The sequence below is a fragment of the Pygoscelis adeliae genome, unplaced genomic scaffold, assembly GCF_000699105.1.
Source record: "Pygoscelis adeliae isolate BGI_AS28 unplaced genomic scaffold, ASM69910v1 Scaffold272, whole genome shotgun sequence".
Lineage (NCBI taxonomy): Eukaryota > Metazoa > Chordata > Aves > Sphenisciformes > Spheniscidae > Pygoscelis > Pygoscelis adeliae.
The window spans coordinates 195702-214291 of NW_008824282.1; the positions used below are offsets into that span (position 1 = coordinate 195702).

General features: G+C 43.6%; 1 protein-coding gene across 1 annotated transcript in view; it reads right to left on the reverse strand.

The window, feature by feature from the left end:
- Window positions 1-6836: 6836 nt before the first annotated feature.
- The window catches only part of PDZD2 (PDZ domain containing 2), a 137583-nt gene continuing 125829 nt past the window's right edge, over window positions 6837-18590 (reverse strand). The window contains 7 exon segments of the mRNA XM_009318453.1: window positions 6837-7003; window positions 8416-8550; window positions 10541-10811; window positions 13227-13328; window positions 16514-16631; window positions 17312-17397; window positions 17399-18586. Of these exon segments, the coding sequence (XP_009316728.1) occupies window positions 6837-7003; window positions 8416-8550; window positions 10541-10811; window positions 13227-13328; window positions 16514-16631; window positions 17312-17397; window positions 17399-18586 (2067 nt within the window).

An 18590-nucleotide genomic window follows, 5' to 3' on the forward strand; every position in this document is an offset into this window, starting at 1 on the left:
CGGGTGGATCCCATCCGGCCCCATAGACTTGTGAGCATCCAGGTGGCGTAGCAGGTTGTTAACTGCTTCCTCTTGGATTATGGGGGGTTCATCCTGCTCGCCATCCCTGTCCTCCAGCTCAGGGGGCTGAATACCCTGAGGATGACTGGTCTGCCTGTTAAAGACTGAGGCAAAGAAGGCATTAAGTACCTCAGCCTTTTCCTCATCCTCGGTGACAATGTTCCCCCCCCGCATCCAATAAAGGATGGAGATTCTCCTTGGCTCTCTTCTTGTCATTAACATATTCGTAAAAACATTTTTTGTTGTCTCTAACAACAGCAGACAGATTGCATTCTAGCGGGGCTTTTGCTTTTCTCATTTCCTCTCTGTGTGACCTAATAAGATCCCTGTACTCTTCTTGAGTTGCCAGCTATTAGGAATAAAATTAACTCTATCCCAGCTGAAACCAGGACAGTTAGGTAAAACTTAAATGTAATTTTCTGCCACTTCACATGTCTTAGCGGATAAATGAAGTTGCATGTACTAACCCATTTATGGATTAAGCCCATTGTATCTTCTCTCTTTTGTATTCCTCTTTACTTAGCCACTGTCTGGGGCAATTAAGATTTTAATTAAAGACGTTCAAGACTGATCTTTTAAGAGCCAGGCTGCTCTGAGGCTTGAGCCCTGTTCATGCCATGTGTTAGGAGAAAGTGGGAGAAGGACAGACAGGAGGATGGATACAGAGGAGTCACTGAAAGAAGAGCTGGGCTGTCCTAGCACCGAGGACAGCAGGGGAGAGGGGAAAGCAGAGGAGATCTTCATGGCTAAAAATGTCTTTTTGCTTTTCCCCATACAGCCCTGGGGGAGAAGCCAGGCTCCAGCCGGTGCTAGATGTGCCAGAGCGAGCTTGAGAGGGCTGCTGTGCCACCCCACACCTCCCCGTCCATCCCCTTCCCATGCTACTAGTTTTATGCCTTGCAAAATCTCATCTACACAACAATACAGGGTCTGTAGCGTCCCTCATCATGGTTGTTTGCAAGGGAGAGGGACATGGGGAAAAGGGGTCCCAATGCAGACGGGGGGCTCCTTTTCCCCTCCAGCCCAGGAAAGGGTCCCGGCGCCCATGGAGCAGGCTGGGAGCCTGACCCACCGGCCTTTCCTGCAGGGTGATTCAGCAGAAACACCGGGGCAGAAGCTCCTCACGTGACTTTTGCTCACTTGCACCCTTGTGGCATGGCACCCAGAGAAGGAAACCAAAAGCAAACACAGCGGCTTTTGGGGCAGAAGCCCAGAGACAAGGGAAATGCCATCCATGTAACTGGCACAGGAAAGTAAAATGCCTTCGCAGAAAAGCCCACCCAGCCCTTTCAGGCAGCGCCGTGTACCGGAGGAAATGGTGAGGTTTGCAAGGCGTGGCAGGAGAGACACAGGCGAGCGCAATGTGTGCACTGAGAACACAGGACTGCGCTGTGGCGTGAGCCAGGTGGGAGCTTCCAGCCGCGCTGCTGCTGCAAGCGCCCAACCCAGCACTCAAACACGGAGCAATGCACACAGGCTTGCAAGGTGGATATAAACTCTTAACTCACAAGCTCCTTCCTCCAGCTCAGCCCAGCCCACAGTGTCTATCGGACATGTCTGTGCGCTGCCAGGCAGCGTGGGATTTTGGGCATCTCTGGCATTCCCCATGTCAGAGCAGCTGAGGGGAGGGCGTCCGGACTGTGCCTTCTGGGCTGACTCATCTTTCTGGGAGGCAGGCTTGCTTCGAGCTGCCATGCAGCGATGGTGAAGCCAGCTGTCTCTGTAAGAAAGTGGACCACTTGATGCAAACTTTCCCAGTTTGGAGGTTGTGGCGTCCACCTCCCACTACGAGCTCCACTGCAGCTCCACTCCATCTACAGAGAGCTTACCTCCAGCCCAGCACACACCACCGGCTCACTGGGGTTTTGGAGGCGAGTTTATCCCCAGGGTAGGTGGAAGACAACAAAATATGAGTCGTCTAGGACATAGTTGTATATACATATTCCCTGTACATACAACGCATTCTCCTGCAGCCCAGGGGCTGGGCAGGAGGCAGAGTTTATAGGCAACGCGCTCCAGAGGCTGCTGCTCTTAATGAAAACTCCAGATTTCACCTTTGCCCTCTGCATTTTCCTTGCACAGGGGCAGGAAAAAACAAAGCACATCTTCCAAGACACCAAAGCAGGTCCTATAGAACACCTTCTTACACTTCTTAAATGCTTTAATCCTCTTCACACTGAATGACAGTTCTTAGAGGGCGGTGTTTTACTTCTTGCTCAGATGCACATCTGGACAGCATTAACACTTAGTCGTTGACTGTGCTCTCCAGGACAACCTTGTCCTTGCGATGCAAGTTCCAACTGTGGACCAGACTTTAGCATAACAGAAATAAGTATCTAGAGGAGTACTAAGGATACCATTTATTTTCAAAATCACTAAAAACCCCAAACAAAACAGTTTATGGCGATACAGATTTACATAACAGAGACAGCAAATTGAAAAATGTACAATCTATTTCATGTTATTGCACTCACTTTTTTATAATATACAAGGCATATTAAACAGTTTTCATTAAAAGAAGTTTTATTTATATAAATAAAAGTGTAAATATACAGTATCATACAAGAAGTGTATCAGCCTAACACACAAAACTACCTAGAGTGGGATCCCAATTTCTCACATGATCTAGTCTACTCCTCATCAATATTTCCACATATACATTTACATACCCTAAATGTAGAATCAGGTAAACATTCCCATCTGGGAATAGTTCCTTCAGATTTTGACAAGAACCATTGCAGAACATTAGCTAGGGTTAATTTTAAGTGAGGGTCGTTAGAAAATATGAATCACTCAACAGTTCATTAATACTTACCTGCCCTCTTTTTTTTTTTTTTCTTTTTAGCAAGAAAATGATCAGATGTTGCTCCCTCCCTAATTTAGGCCTAATCTCACAGTTTTTAATACAGATGCACTCCCCACAGAAGCTGGAAAGAGCTCCCAGGTACAAAAGGCTGCAGAATATGCAATGGCAGTATCACACCAGAGCCCGCTCTCATATTCAGGACGTGCACCCTGAGCTGCCCCAGGCCTGGAAGCGGCAAACCCCCCCACCAGGCCTTCCCCATCTAGGAGCAAATTCACCTTATCTGGAATGCCTTCAGATCCCTGGTGAAGCGTTGTGGACCAAGTCCATAATTTCATCCTGATTTTTTGGTATTCCAAGATGCAGCTGCAAGTCTTTGGAGAGTCATCACTCTCCTAGAGCTTGGCCAACCCTCTGGCACGGCAAAGAATCACCGTGGGGACCGATATGCAAACAGCAAGGCCAAAAATGCTCGTGAACCTACGGAATACTGATGAACTAATGCAATGCCATCTGTCATTTTGGTGCGGCAGGTGCGTAACCAAAGATTCACTACATCTGTTTGGTCTACCCATCCTGTTGTAATAAAGCAGACCCATGTTGCATAAATCCTGGGGCTTTTATGGGGAATGTCACCCCAATAGAGACATCAGGAAATGCTACTCTAACCATATCAACACTGGTAGCATCAGTGAAGATGTTTCTTGTTCTTTCACACACACAAAAAAAGTATTTTCAGGAACATAAACAATCAGGGTTAAATACTATTCTTTTTCTTGCTGTAATGTTAGTAGAGGAGTGTATCATTCTACTCATTGTAACTATCAGACTTAAAACATTAAACCTATCTTTTAAATTATAGCTACTACTGAATATCCCCACACACAAATATCCCCATCTTTTTGCTGTTACTCAGCCAACACATATCTACGTGCAAAGCAGACCTATGTTGCATAAATCCTGGGGCTTTTATGGGGAATGTCACCCCAATAGAGACATCAGGAAATGCTACTCTAACCATATCAACACTGGTAGCATCAGTGAAGATGTTTCTTGTTCTTTCACACACACACAAAAAAGTATTTTCAGGAACATAAACAATCAGGGTTAAATACTATTCTGTTTCTTGCTGTAATGTTAGTAGAGGAGTGTATCATTCTACTCATTGTAACTATCAGACTTAAAACATTAAACCTATCTTTTAAATTATAGCTACTACTGAATATCCCCACACACAAATATCCCCATCTTTTTGCTGTTACTCAGCCAACACATATCTACGTGCATGTAAAATAAAATATTGAACAGTATTCGATTACTGAAAAATGAAAGCCTTCTAAATCACTCACAATGAACAGTACCTGCAAATAAGCGTCTGAAAATATTCACCACGTATCATCTTAAGACACCTCAAATTAAGTTTAATTTACAATACGAAGATTTTACCTTTGAGCTCACACCGGTTTAGGAGTGAGGGAGACATACGCCCTCCTGCGTTGGAACCTCGAAAATTTTAAACTATGGACTGAAAAAAAATGCCATTTCCTAAAACACAACTGTGATTTACCACATTAAAGTAGCAAAAAGTCAGTACTGCACTTGTACGTATTATACGTATACAGGTATGTATTCACTACGCTGCATTAAATTCCACATGCATTTTATGTATCTATTATACACGCTATTACAGTCAGATTTTGGTCATTCCTGAACAAGGCCTCACCATTTAATTGTCACTGCCAAATGCCTTCTCCCAGTTTTTCAGCAAATATGCAGGGGTAACCTCTTTTATCCCAGCACAGGCCTGCAACCTCAGTGTGGTCCTCTGACCGCAAGTGCTGCATCCTCCTGAAGCCTCTCCCCACCACGGAGGTGACTGGAGGCAAGGACCAGTCCCGACAGAGCAGCTGAGCTTTGGGGTCACAGGGGATGCAACTCCACCGTCATTTCACAGCACTGAACCTGAATTAGTTTCAACAGAAATCCTGCAGGCAAAGCAGCTGTAGGACTACGTACAGTATTGGCTTTCCTGTAACCAAAAGCTGCATCTCTCCCTGGATTCACATGCTAATACATCACTGAAAAAGAATTCAACCTATTCATTTTTAGGCAAACGTTGCACAGCTTTTCTGCTTGCCTCGTCTCAGGTTGCCTCACAGAACTGGATTTTCCTCTGCACATCACGAGCTGCAGTCTAATGAAGCTGTCACAGAAATGAACCAAACTGAGTGCTCCACTAACCTGGAAGCAATTGCTCCAAGCACTGCTGAATAAATGTAAATGAACTGAACTATAGTATGATCTTGGGGTAGGGCCAAGCGACAAGCCCAGACCTTTTTGTAACAGCTACACAGTGTCTTGGCTCACTATAAACATAGGCAGCGCTTCAGATTTGGACCAGCTCCAGGCTAAGAGCTCTTCACCCTGGGCATGTTGGCTGCAAGCGGTCTCCAGCCGCATGTGACAAACAACCTGAGCACTCTGGAACAACCAACTTGTTCTCAGCTGATAAGGACACTGGCCCATTTCCTCCTGTATCTCTTTTATGTTGTTTAGCTATCCCAGATGTAGGAAGAAAAATAACAGAGTCTAATCTCTTGCACCCATACACTCTCCTCCCAACACAGCAGACTATAAATAACACTCAGCAGCACGGCGGACCGCTACCGATACCTCTACTGTGAGTAGAGGTGAGAAAATCCAAACTAAGCACCCGCGGTATTGCAACCCTTTCGGTTTTGCTGTATCTAACACCACGGTTTCTCCCATCTACACCGTTTTCAGTTTCACCATCCAGAACCCTCAGCATCAGCCTGTTCCCGACGCAGCTGGGCACACTTGTATCTTCCACACACATCCTCACCCACTCTCACACAAGCAAAAGTAAATACTGGGCAGGAGAAAACAAAAGAGAGCTATTAAAAGCCACCACAAATATGGCCAGTTCAGATTTAATCTGTTATAATCCACATCCTTAGACCACCATTTTCCAGTTTGAGTGTTTCAAGTTGGGCAGCCTTAAACCTCTTGCAGCCAAATAAAAGCAGCCTGGCTTTTAGATGTACTTAGCGATCGCTGAAGTCTGTGGGATCTGCAAGCACTCAGCACCTGAAATTATCCCCCTTTTAAAAATATATATATTTTAAAGGTGCCTAACATTAGAAGCCTAAATTTGAAAATTCAGACCCCAATTTTTATCGCTCCCATTTTAATCACAACTAACAACTCAGTCTACACCTTGGTGGACAACCACCTATTATTTGGACATGATTTTCCTGCTCACAGATTTCTACCACATTAATGCCAAGTGCTTTCAGATACAAGTTGCATCTAAGAGCAGATTCAGTTGTGGTGGATGCTGAGTTAGTTCATCAGTTTTAAAAGGATTTTTCAGCTTTGCAATAAAATGCTCATGTTTTAGGCATAAAAGTTGTGCAAAATTATACTCTCTTGTCATGCATTTTTAGCAAAACTGCACTTAGAAGAATAAAGTGAGATTGTTCCAGACATTCTCTTATTACAACAAAAAAGGACCAGACCCTAAATAAGTGCCCTGAAGTCTTATTACAGCTAAGTGATACAGTACAGTCTAAATACCCATCCTTGTCAACAGGATGGCAACCAACAAGTTATATTCCCAACGCTCTGCAGATACTAAAAATATCAGGGACAGGCACAGTGTTATTTATTTCAGAGAAAATACTTTAAACCAAACCCAGGAGAGATCTTGAAGTTCCATTAAAACTGCCACATAATACAAAAACGTCTCTAACATTTGGCTTCCTTCATCCTCGATAATTAGGTGAGATTTTATGATGCTCATCACATGCTTGCTCAGTGGTTCTCCAAGGCTCTTAGCACCTCCCTGTAGAGCATTAAGACACTTCTGTGTGGCTTTAGAAACAAAGACAGCTTCTAGCCAGTTTTAAATGTTTCATCTTAGCAAGTGTAATTAGATGTAGTGCTTCCATCATACTGAAGTTCTGTGTTTTCTGATTAGTAACTGAACAGGGCCCTCTGGCACAGATTTAATAATGTTCCAGGCATCGTAATGCATGAGGCCAAGTAATGATTTTCCACTAACAGCAATTATTTCATCTCCAGTTTCTATGTTTCCAGATTGCTCCGCAGCACCACCTAGGAGCAAAAGGGGAAAAAAGTCAGTGTAAAAAAAAAAGTAAACGCACAAAAATTTTCTTTCCACCATGATGAACAGCAAATAAACCATTTTTTCCAACAGTGGCAATTTTAGTACAAGTCACTTATGTTCAGCTCAGCTCTAGCAATCTACCCCAGGCCACATATCTCACCAAAAATGTTATTTTAACCAAGATAAATCCTTGTTCTCAGAAAAAAATGTCTGTTTTTGAAGGAAGCAGCATGAGTGCATGAAATATGCTGTACGTTATCTCTGTAGCTGTAAGAAAACCTGGTTGTATGTGGCATGGATGTATTTTCTCAAACAGAATTTTAACATGGTAATAAGCAGATAATGCAGTAGATTGTAAAACCCAGATAACAGGGATGGATAAATCAAACATGGGTAGCAAACTTAGGGCAAACACATGAGACAGAAACAGCTCCTAGGGAGGGGTACACCCTTCACTGCTGATGAAAGTTTGTTTTCTGTAATGACAATTTAACTAACATCAGCCATCACGGGGAGAGGAAGGGAAAAGGACTGTATCTAAGGATATAAATTAATGAGCTCAAAAATTAAACATGCTCTTGACCCTCAGAATCAATTTCTAAAGCGGGGAAAACAAACACACACACAGGCATTGATAAACAATTCAGGAAATATCAGTTTGATTTTTTTCCTTGATGAGAGAATAAACCATTGAAAAGTAATCCTGTAAAAATGCTGCACACCTGTAACTTCATTGAGAGTTTCAGCTTCCTTTAGAAAGTGCTATGTTTTTCACTAAACTGAATCCCAGACTAAGACATATTAAAATCACAGTATAGTTGTGGGATTGGTTTCCTTTCTATACACAAGTTCATACAAGTTTAACTACCTGCTGACAAACAAAGCATCCAAGAGTGGCAGTTTTTGAATACAAACATCACATATTCTTGGTGAAAGCTAATACTGATATCTAACAAAAAAAAAAAAAAACAGACCAAAAAAAAGGTAAAATTAATAATTGGGTATAATTATTCCAAAGCAGGACGGTGCTTTGGAACCACACTGATTACCTGCACCGTGCTTCTCTTAGAAAAGAGAATCAGATAAGGCATGAACTTCTCAAACCGTTACATACGATACTGCTGCTGTAAATTAATGTCTAGAATAGTGGACAAGCGCAGGAGCAAATTGCATCATATTTAGTAAATCAGATTGCTCCACAAACATTTACTAGCAGATGCAACCCCTAGCCATTCCCAGGCGTGTATTTTTAATGACCACTTTGGCTAGTAAGTGGTAATAAATGAGGGCCACAAAAACCACCCTTGCTTCAAAAAAAAAAATTGAGTCCAAGAATTAAAACATCTGCATAATGCCCAAAAGGAAAACCGGGATAATATCAACTGCATGCTTGTAGTACCTTTAAATACTCTTTTTACAAGCAAGGGCCTGTCTCCAGCAATGGAAGCTTTTCCACCATCAAGACTGAATCCCAAGCCAGCAGAGGTTTTCAATAATTCAACACAGATGACATCATTCATATCCAGGTTTGGATCTGTGACAGAATATACACAGCATCTTGTTATGCAGTTAACAGTAAATTGCAAGTTGTGTTTGGCTGGTTTTGTTTTTGCTGCAGTGACAAAGCAATTCAGAGTTCAGTTCATATTCAGACTAGAACATGTGGTCACCCAGTTTCTCAGAAGTGAATGTGTATTATTGCAGCTGTGAAGGTGAGACAGTACAAAATAGATTTATGCACAGAGACATTTTCATTTTGCATGTTAAACAAAAACCTGCCAAGGTTTTTTTTGGGTTGTTTTTTTTTTTTTTGGCAAAATTAACACTTAGGAAACTTAGCAAAGACTCTAAACATCAACAAAATATCTGAAAAATTACAAAAAATAGTGAGTGACGAGCATTTCTTTTTTCTTTCATTTGTTCTCACTTGCTTATTCAATGAGCCACATCTTTTTACATAACAGTAATGAATGAAACATTAAACAAACATGTTTCATGCTCTTAAGGAAACGTCTGTAATCACTCACTAGTGTGAATAATTGTTTCTGGTCTCATATCTATGGAAATAACCATAATTAACTGTAGGTCCATCCTGCCTCCTACATAGCAGATATTTTTAGAATGCAATATTGCTGTAGCTGACATAAATATGATTTTGCTTAGGAGGAAATAAATCTACAATTTTGGAAAACGTGACCCTCTTTGCCCTATGTGAATGTAAAAATTATGCAGTCTGCATTATCACAAATTACTGCTACTGTTATCTCAAACAACTTTAAATGTTATCTAAAACATTTGAAGATGTGCTTTGCCTTGCAGGATGGAATTATATTCTTAATAATCCAATACTATGTTGTTTATGAGATAATGTTGCCCCCTAGTGCCTGCACCCAGCAGATATTCTGCATTTGCCAATGTGCATGATGCAGGGAGTTTAGGGTAGAAAGGGATTCTGAAGTAATTACGTATATTATATCCATGGGAGCAATTCCAGAAAGGCCGATCCATTCATTTACAGAGTGCTTCTTATTTCTTTTAAGCTGTATTACAAAGCTGTACTATAAAACCCAGTGAAAGCATAAAACAATAAAAACTGCTGCAGGGGAAAAAAAAAACCAAAACAGTAATGATTACAGCCAGCGGGTTAAAAATGGGTGAGTGTCAGCCCCACGTCCTGTTTTGGGTGGTGTGAGCTGAGTGCCTGGTATTGGAAGCCCCATCACCAAATCTCTCAGCAATAAACTGTAATCACTGCCCACTCCCTCCCAGGGACACTGCAGCAGTGCAGGGCTGAAGCAGGTCATCCCCTGCTCCTGAAGCAGCAGCATACAGACGGGTACTAAAGGGTTTTGTGTCTTAATTCTACAAAAAAATTTGAGAGAACTGTTTGTAACACCCCAAGTGCAGCCTGCACACTGAAATGCTGTCTTGTTCCCAAACAGGAACTTACCATTCCACTGATACATTTCTGCTTAAACCATTTATCCCAGTTTCCTATGGGATGGCCGACTTGGATTTGTCTTAGCTCCATTTACTGTAATATCAAAATAATTTTTTCTATGGTTTTGGTAGAAACAGTATGAAATCTGCTATTACAAAGAGCAAGTTCAGTTCCTATGCATAACAAACTGCAGGGCTTGGGGGTTTTCTTTGAGGCTGGGTTTTTTTGGGTTTGGTTTTTTTTTTTTGGTTGTTTGCTTTCTTGCACTGACTACTGTTATTACTTAAAAGCAGTTTATCCTGGATTGAAAGAATATGTGGAATCACTAACTTTAGTAGAAATTGGATTAGGCCCTAAATGTCCTTCTAAGTTTCTGCCTAGTTATGATATTTATAAAAAAAAAAACCAAAAACCAAACTACGTTTAGGCTCCAAAGAGAACAAATAAAATTTGAAGGTAATTTCATTTGCTCCCTTCAATTACGTAAGGCACAGACGCTTTTAATCTATAACACTTGGACATTTTTCCCTTCAGTCTGCTCTGCAACGGAATCCTTCCAACTGTTCTTGGACAAAGATCATACCTGTTCCTATTTCCATGGAAACATCCTTTCCAGACCTCACACATTTTCTGCCAGTAGCGGATATCTCAAGTCTGGAGGAATTGTTTGCTTTGTCTTTTTCCTTCTGGATGACAATGACTGCATATTTGTATAGTCTTGCCTGATGAAGAGCATTCAGGACATCCCCATGGACTGAGCTCACAAGAGACTTGCTATTGATTGACAGAACAAGATCTCCTCGATGAATAGTCCCTTCTTGAGATGCCACTCCCTTTGAAAACACTCTGTGGACCTACAAGAAAGATTTTAACTTAAGGATGCTTTAACCTCATGACCACACATAGTGCTCTACAGGCCAGGGTGAACACAGAGTCCCTACCAAAGTTTGCAATCAGTGCCCACTGCTTGGATATCAAGCCTAAGTGACTGGACAAGAACTGCAGTGAGGGATGGGGGGGAAAGCAGAGGAAAAGATGCTATTATTGCATGGTCATTTCTAAGCCAAAGACAACCAAAACCAGCTAGAGAATGTAACCTCACAAATCACTTATGCTTTCACTGAACTCCTCAAAGGTCTTCAATTAACATACTTCCAAGTGATACACAGGTTAAAACCACATCCGTGCTACAGCAAACACCAAGAACAACATTGCGGTTTGCGATACCCACTCCCCCAATTCCCACTGTCTGGAACATGCATGCTGTGCTGTTTTCAAATGCACACTTCTAAGCGGTGCACAGCATCTGTGCAAAGAAAGGCTATGACTTACTGCAGCTGTACAAGTATTTAATTGTCCATCTCAATTTGGCTGATCAAATACCATGCAAATAGATGCAAAGGAACAATTTACTGGCTTGAAATGTGTTTTTTCTAGAGAAAAAAATACTCTATTCGCAGTGGATTAAACTTTGATTAAACTCCAGTAAGTGCAGCTGAGACGTAGATGTGTGCCATTTACTGGAATAAATGACTGAATAAAATACTCAAGACCCGGTATTTAAAGACTTGCCTATCAGGCACTGTAATTTTAGCAGCCAGAATAGGGTTTCCCATATTCTGCACACAGTTCTAGGTCCACTGGGCAAAGGTTCAAGGCAGCAAATCTGTGGACACAATTCTGCACGGCATTTTCTCTAGGAATTTATCCTAATACCCAGACCAGCAGCGAGGAATCAGAAGCCTTTTGGCCCCTGTTCCCTCTCATTGCAGGGCGATGCTGAGATGGGCACCTGTCATAAATCTACAGATTCAAGGAGGTAAATTTCCAGCCAGTCTAAGCAGGCATTCAAAGCTGGAATAACAGCCTCAATGGCAGATGTAGACACCCAAATGCAAGAGGTAAGTGGAATACAGGTCATGTCCAAAACATCTGCTGCCTACCCTCACACGCTCAAGTCCTCAGTACCTTGAAGCTCATTTGGCATTTCTATTCCTGCACCCAAGTGTGGGCAGAACAGCCCATCTAAGCAGCTCAGCACCCAATGCCAACCCTAAATCCAGCTGGGACCCAGAATCACAGTAGGTCACAGACATTAAAATGTTCCCCACCTGAGAAACTTGCTTTACACACACTGAACAAAGAGTGTCTGGAAACAGCAGGAGCTGATGCTCTTTTGGTCTCATGGCTAATGGCATTCAGAAGAAAGACTTCATCAGCTACTCAGCCTGAGAGGGCTCAAGATCGTAGTTTTAGGTAGTGTCCCAGTTTCTAGGTCAGGAGCTCTATGGGGTGGGACACTGTTGAGCCTTCCTCTTGCTCACAGCTGACACTGCGAGTGTTTGGGCCAGAGACAGGGAACACAACCTTTGTAGCGAGAGAAGTAGAGTCCATTCTCTAGACTGTGACCATGTTCTAACTCAATGCCTACTTAATGTAAAATACATTTACTTACATTGGTTTTGTCTAAGAGCAAAACCCAGAAGATTCCTGCAAGGGCTGCTGCAGGCCCCAAAGACTGAGGACATACCCTTCTTCTAATCTCAGCACTTAATGGATCTCTCTCTTTCAGGGCAGAATTTAAATGCCTATCTTGTGTAAAGAAATTGTCACACAGGACACCGGTTGTCTTGGATTTTTCTGTCTCATTAATCCATTTTTGAACAGTATATAAGCTGCTTGGTATTACTTTTTACACACCAACATCACTTAATGGCACACAGTATCTTTGGTTCAGAATACTGTATAAGACTTTTTTTAAAAAAACAACAAACAACAAAACCACAACCCTCACTTACTGACCACACACAGGGCTTAATAACACGAAAACAAATTTGTGACGTGAAATCCAGAATGTTTGCTGAGGTCTGAAACAGTCATTCTCAGGATTTGCAAAATCCTTCAAAAACTTTGCTGCACAGAGTTTACTTTCAAGGGCTGGGAATGAAAATCTACCCTAAAAGGTTGCATGCACTGCAACTGCATGCAGAATTTTATTTACATGCATAGGCTTTAGACTTAGCCGATCCCATCCAGTAACGGACTTTTAAAGACCAAAAATGTAATTGGCATCCATCTCCAATAATAAAAATTATGCTTCCCAGACACTCTGTGATTTCAGTAGCAGATGGTATGCAGCCGCCTCTGAGAGACACTGTTTTATGACTGTGAATGACTTGCAGTGAGTCTTGATAAATGAGCACTTGATCTAATCACCAGCCTGTTTTAAAGTGAGCTTTGCAAAAAAGTCACTTGCAGCCATCACTTACTGTGACTGATTTCTGTTCCAGATCTATTCCTCCAGCAACACTAAATCCCAGGCCAGCTCCTTCTTCTTTGTGCAAGACTACGAAGTATGTGTCTTCTTTGCTCTAGCAGAAAAATGGAGGTGGAGGGGAAGGAGAAGAAAAACAAAACCAAAGATCAAGACCAAGTTCCCGCACAAATGACAAATTCCCAGTACTCTCAGACTATGGCAGGTGAAAAAAGCAACTCAAGGAATTGAAACTGAGACATTAAATGCATTTCTGTTCATGCTACAGGTGAGTAGCAGCCATATAGAAGAACTCAGGTGACAGCAAAGGTTTCTTCAGTCAGTTCAAGGCTAGAAAGCAAAGTCAAAATTACGATAGTGGAAGGGTATTAAACCTTGGGCAGCCTAATTTTCACAGACTGTAATCAACTTTGCATTCCTCGACATTCAGCAGTCAAAACTCAGTAGTTCCCATACACCTTTCTGGACCAAGCATTGTACTTTCCAGGGAATTACTGACACTTTTGTTATTCCACTTCTTCCTCTTGAAAGGCAGTTACAAAGATGTAATGCAGGGCAGTTGTATCAACCTCTTCTCAACAGTGCTGGACAACCTTGCAAGGGGCAGTGGCTACAAATTGAAGCTTGGGAATGTTATATGGGACAGCAGGAAAAGCTGTTTCACTTGGGAGGTGAAAATCAGGAGCCTTTTAGTGATCCAAATGGGACTAAGCTATGCTGTTGTGGAAATGGGAGCATCTAGCACTGGAAAGGGACTGGTGCAGGTCTGCACTGGGGCTGAACTTGGCTCCAGACCAGAACAAAAGTGTAAAGCTGATTTCTTCGAAGTGATGGCCTGCTGCCAAAATACAGAATTTGCCATGAGAGAGAAGCAGTCCCGTCCAGCAAGTTTAGTGCTGTCTTCTGAATGGTTATTAGGACAAAACCAGACACTGTTAGAGAGACCACATTTTGTGGTGTAAAGGGGGACTATAAGCAGGCATTTGGTGGAGCAATGGGATAGTAACCATCTGTGGGGCAGAGCATCAGAAGTGGGGAGTAGACAGCAGGTCTCTCAGCTTTTCCCTGGGATCCCATCCAACATCAGTCATTTCCAGAAACTGCCAACACTAAAATTAACAGCACATCATTAGAAACCAACCTCTTAATCTATTTAGCATTAAATGACATATTTAATTCACTAAACTCAACATTTTAACTCAGTGTTTGCGTTTTAATTTTGTTTCAAAAGGCACATCGAACCACAGATTATTATAGTTTTTTGGTGAAACAACAGTCAAATTCTTGGTCTCACTGTGTGGTTTTTTGCCAAATAGTGGCCCTGGAAGATTTTCTGCATTAGAGGCATCCCTGCAATGTACAAAGCCAATGTCAGAAACTAATGCCACCCTGCTCCACATCACTGATCCATCAGCGCTCAAGGAGAGAGGAGCAGTCAGGGTTGAACAGGGTCCACAGTCTTTTGTAGATGTTAAGACCCTTCTCACCTGTACTCAAGTGAGAACAGCTTTATGTTAGGCTAGAAATAATAAAATCAGTGAAAGAGGATAGCCTAGGTACTTAAAAGTGAAGTGAGGGTGATGGAAACATACACATATCTTTGACCGTTAAGTACTATATAGCAATCCTTTTTGTTTAAGGGGTCAGGTTCTTTCCAACCCTTGCTACCACAATTTAATTTGCTTACACGGGGGAAGAAAAAAAGTAAAAATATCAGAGGCTTAGACGTAAGAGGGTTGTGTGAGGACCACACGTCCTGGGCCAGTCAGCAACACAGACTGAACCCTGGCTTCCCATTGCTGAAGTCGTGCATTTCCTCCCTCCCCAGCTCTCAATGCTGTCCTCAGCCAGCACGTGTACTATGCGGCGCAGAGACCTGGCTATGGATGCTTATTGCTTTACTTGGCCACACAGCGGACACACAAGGCCTCCAGTGATCACCTCTGTTTAGCCTGTTAGCCAAAGATCACCAGTCATACAGATTTAAACAATAAAATGCCTGTTTTGTTTTTTTTTTTTAACATTAGTAGCAATCTGAATTCTCAGTCCGAATCAGGCAGTCCATCTCATTTTTCAGCAATTGCATAACTATGAAGAACTGTCCTATTGTACATTTAAATCCAGCATTTGACTAGCATAAAATTTTCCAGCGTACGTGCCATACTAGGCTTAAATATGGATAAGAAACTATGTGGACAAGGAGTGCATTCCAAAAAACATTCAGCTTTATAAATATTTGAGTTCTCAGGCTTTGAAAAGTGGCATAAATAAATAATCTCTCCAAGACCCCATGCAAAATACTTCAAAGAACACTTAACTACCTTCGGCCAGAAGTACAATCCGATCCTAATTTTATCAGTAAACCTACCAAACCCTCTTGGCTCACCAAGCTCTTGGGAGTTGAAAGCTTTAGCTACACTGTCCCTGGAAGGAGGTAAAGCTGGGTATTTTGGGGAGGTTCTGTTCCCCCCCAGTCTGTTGTATGTTTGAAATAGCAACCTTTATGAATAAGACCAGGAACACTCTAAATGCAGCTCAGCCAGCAGTTATGCAGACCAGATGGCAGTTTCTCCTCCAGTGCTGTCATTATTTTATCAACTTCTGTTCTGGTTTTAAAAGGATGTGGATGTATCCCAAAAACACAATCACTGCAAACAGGGAAGTAATGTTCTAGCAATCATTTCACTTTGGAGGCCTTCTTTAAACACCTAGATAATGAAGCAGGTTATCTTAATGCAATAACCAGTTTCCACAGAAGAGAGCAAAAAGGTCACAGGAGTCTCTTACAAACCCTCCAGCAGCCGCTTTCTGGTGTTGCAAGACACCAGTTCAGCATCAAACAAAATAAATTCCATTTCCGTGATCGCAGCTTCTAGTAAAAGGCGGGTGCTTCCAGGTATAGAGAGGAGCAGAGCTCCTCTTGCGTGGTGGGCAAAATGCGTCTGACCCAAATGGGTGGTGGAAAGGTAAAATCTGATGTGCAATTATTGGCAAACCCAGGAGTTTCTTAGATGTACTAATGACTCAAATGGAGGCATACTTCTCCACTTAAAATAGGTCTATTTATTACGGCTCAAAACTGCTTTCGCACTGGACAAACTATAACCATTCTTATACCACTTATTATGGTTTATAGCAGGCATTCAAAAACCAGCATTAGTAAAACTACCATCAACTGTAACCTACGACAGGACTACTGGAGGAGCTCTGAAACTGTTTGGAAGAGATTTTATCTGCCAGTAAGAAAACCCTTAAAAATACCGCCAGTAATCTGGTTTTTACCTTTACTTGTGCTTTGACTTCTTGGAGCATAGCAGCAACGTCACATGTTGGTACTACTGCTGACAAAACAGATTGCAGTTTTTGCTGGTCCAGGCTTGACACAAGCAGCTGATCCAAGCTAAAATGAACAGAAAAATATAAAAGACAGCTTTATGATTCTAGACTGTGTAGAGATATGTTTCAGGTATACAGTGTAGGTTGCCTTAGGGTAAACAATGAAGGGCCAGCTCATCGAGCAGAAATCTTGAAAACAGGTAAGAAATGGTGTATGCTGGGAGAATGGCAAGGGGAAGAGAAGACAATTTAAGAATAACTCTGAAAAATCAGTCCCCGTTCTGTTCCCCTCCTCCTTCCCCAATGGTTTTAGCAACAGACATTAACAAAAACAAGGAGACAGCTACATCTGAAGACTGCTTCTGGCAGGACAACAAGCTCGTTTGTCACTGCAGGCTGTGCTGGCAGCCAGCGCTGCACAGCCTCCCCGCCACAGTGGCTGCTGTGCCGTAACGTGGCCAAAAACTGACCAAAACCAGCTAGAGGGGACAAAGAAAAGGAGCCCAGTCCTGCCAGGATAAAGTGTTTCACTCTGTACTGAAGTGTGGCCACCACCAGACAGCAGCATGGCAGCTCTGAGGGATCAAGAGCATGAAGAACAGCACCCCGAATCGTGAGGTGAATGGGAGCTGGAGCCAAAGCTGAAATGCACTTTGGGGCGGACCTGGGGCAATGGGGAAGCTTTGCCCCGGGAGAGGCTTCTGGGGATAAAAACAAAACAGCGGTAGCAAAGTTGACACCAACCTTATGGACCAGCTGTTTTCTGAGCGCTCCCCATCCAGAGAGCTGCCATGGGGAACGTCATCATCCGAGGCAGACCCCGGTGTCCCCGGAGCCGCTGTCCCGAGGGCTGCTGGCACCCATCCCCATCGCACCAGCTTCAGTGGGGCCGCAGTGGGCTGGCGTGGCTGCATCACTCCGGGCAGGTGTGCCGAGGGCTCTGCGGGGTGTGATTTCCAGCTCCGTCTTGAAGCAGGCAGGCTGCGGCGGCCCCGAGAAGCCCTCTCCACACAACTTGTCCAGGTCGGGCATGCTGAGGGCCCTCAGCTCCCGCAGCCTGGAGCGGGACAGCGGTGGCCGCCCCAGACCCCGGCTGCGGCGCGCCTGTGAGGCCGAGGGGGAAAAGGCGGTCACGTCTGCCCCAGCGCCACCCTCCTCGCTCCTCTGGGGCTTTCCTTCCCCCTTGCTGCCCTCTGCCACACGCGTGGGCTCTGCACTGGTGGGAGACTTGGCCATGGAGTTGGATGGGCTCGGGCTGCCGCCGTAGGAGCTCAAGCTGCGCCGCAAGGCCCGTGGTGTCTCGGCAGGGCTGGCTGCGGTGGCCATCCCACCACACGACCTCCTGGTGAGGGGGGACCTTGCAGCCGAGTGTATATCGATAGCCTTCACGATGGGCCGGTCGAAATTTGCCAGGTTTTCAAAGGATTTGATCCTCTGTTTGACAGAGAAGGATGAGGTAGGTTCATGTGGCCAGTTCAGCTCATAGTAGTAGTAATTCCTCCTGAAGTTCCTCAGCTTATCGGTGGCAGGGCAGCTAATGTCACTGGCTGAGGGGGAGGTGTCATGGACTCTCTGGGTGCTTTTGGAGGCGTATGCCTGCTCCTTCCCACTCTGGACATTCGGCGGGTTGAGATGGACCATCTTTAACATTCCTGTCACCGCCTGAGAGTATTTCTCCTCTGCAGCGTGGCCCCGGGGTCCTTGCATGGGATGAACCTCTGCAACATGGCAGTCCTCCCTCAAGTGACCTGATAACTGGGCTGGCATCGAGTAAGTCCTCGTGACAGGTTTTGACAAGCCATAGAGATTTCTGTCTCCGGCAGTATCCGCTTTTGAGAAATACTGGATGGTCCCCATCTCCTCAGTCAGCCGAGGCACTTCTGCGTTCGCCTCTTCTGTTTTCTCCAGCAATGGCAGCTGCAAAAACGATGCTGGTGAGGAAGAGGCAGAGGAAGAGGAGGAAGAGGATGATGAGGAGGAAAGCTTCACCTCAATGAAAGTACGCTGGATCTCCTGCCCTTCC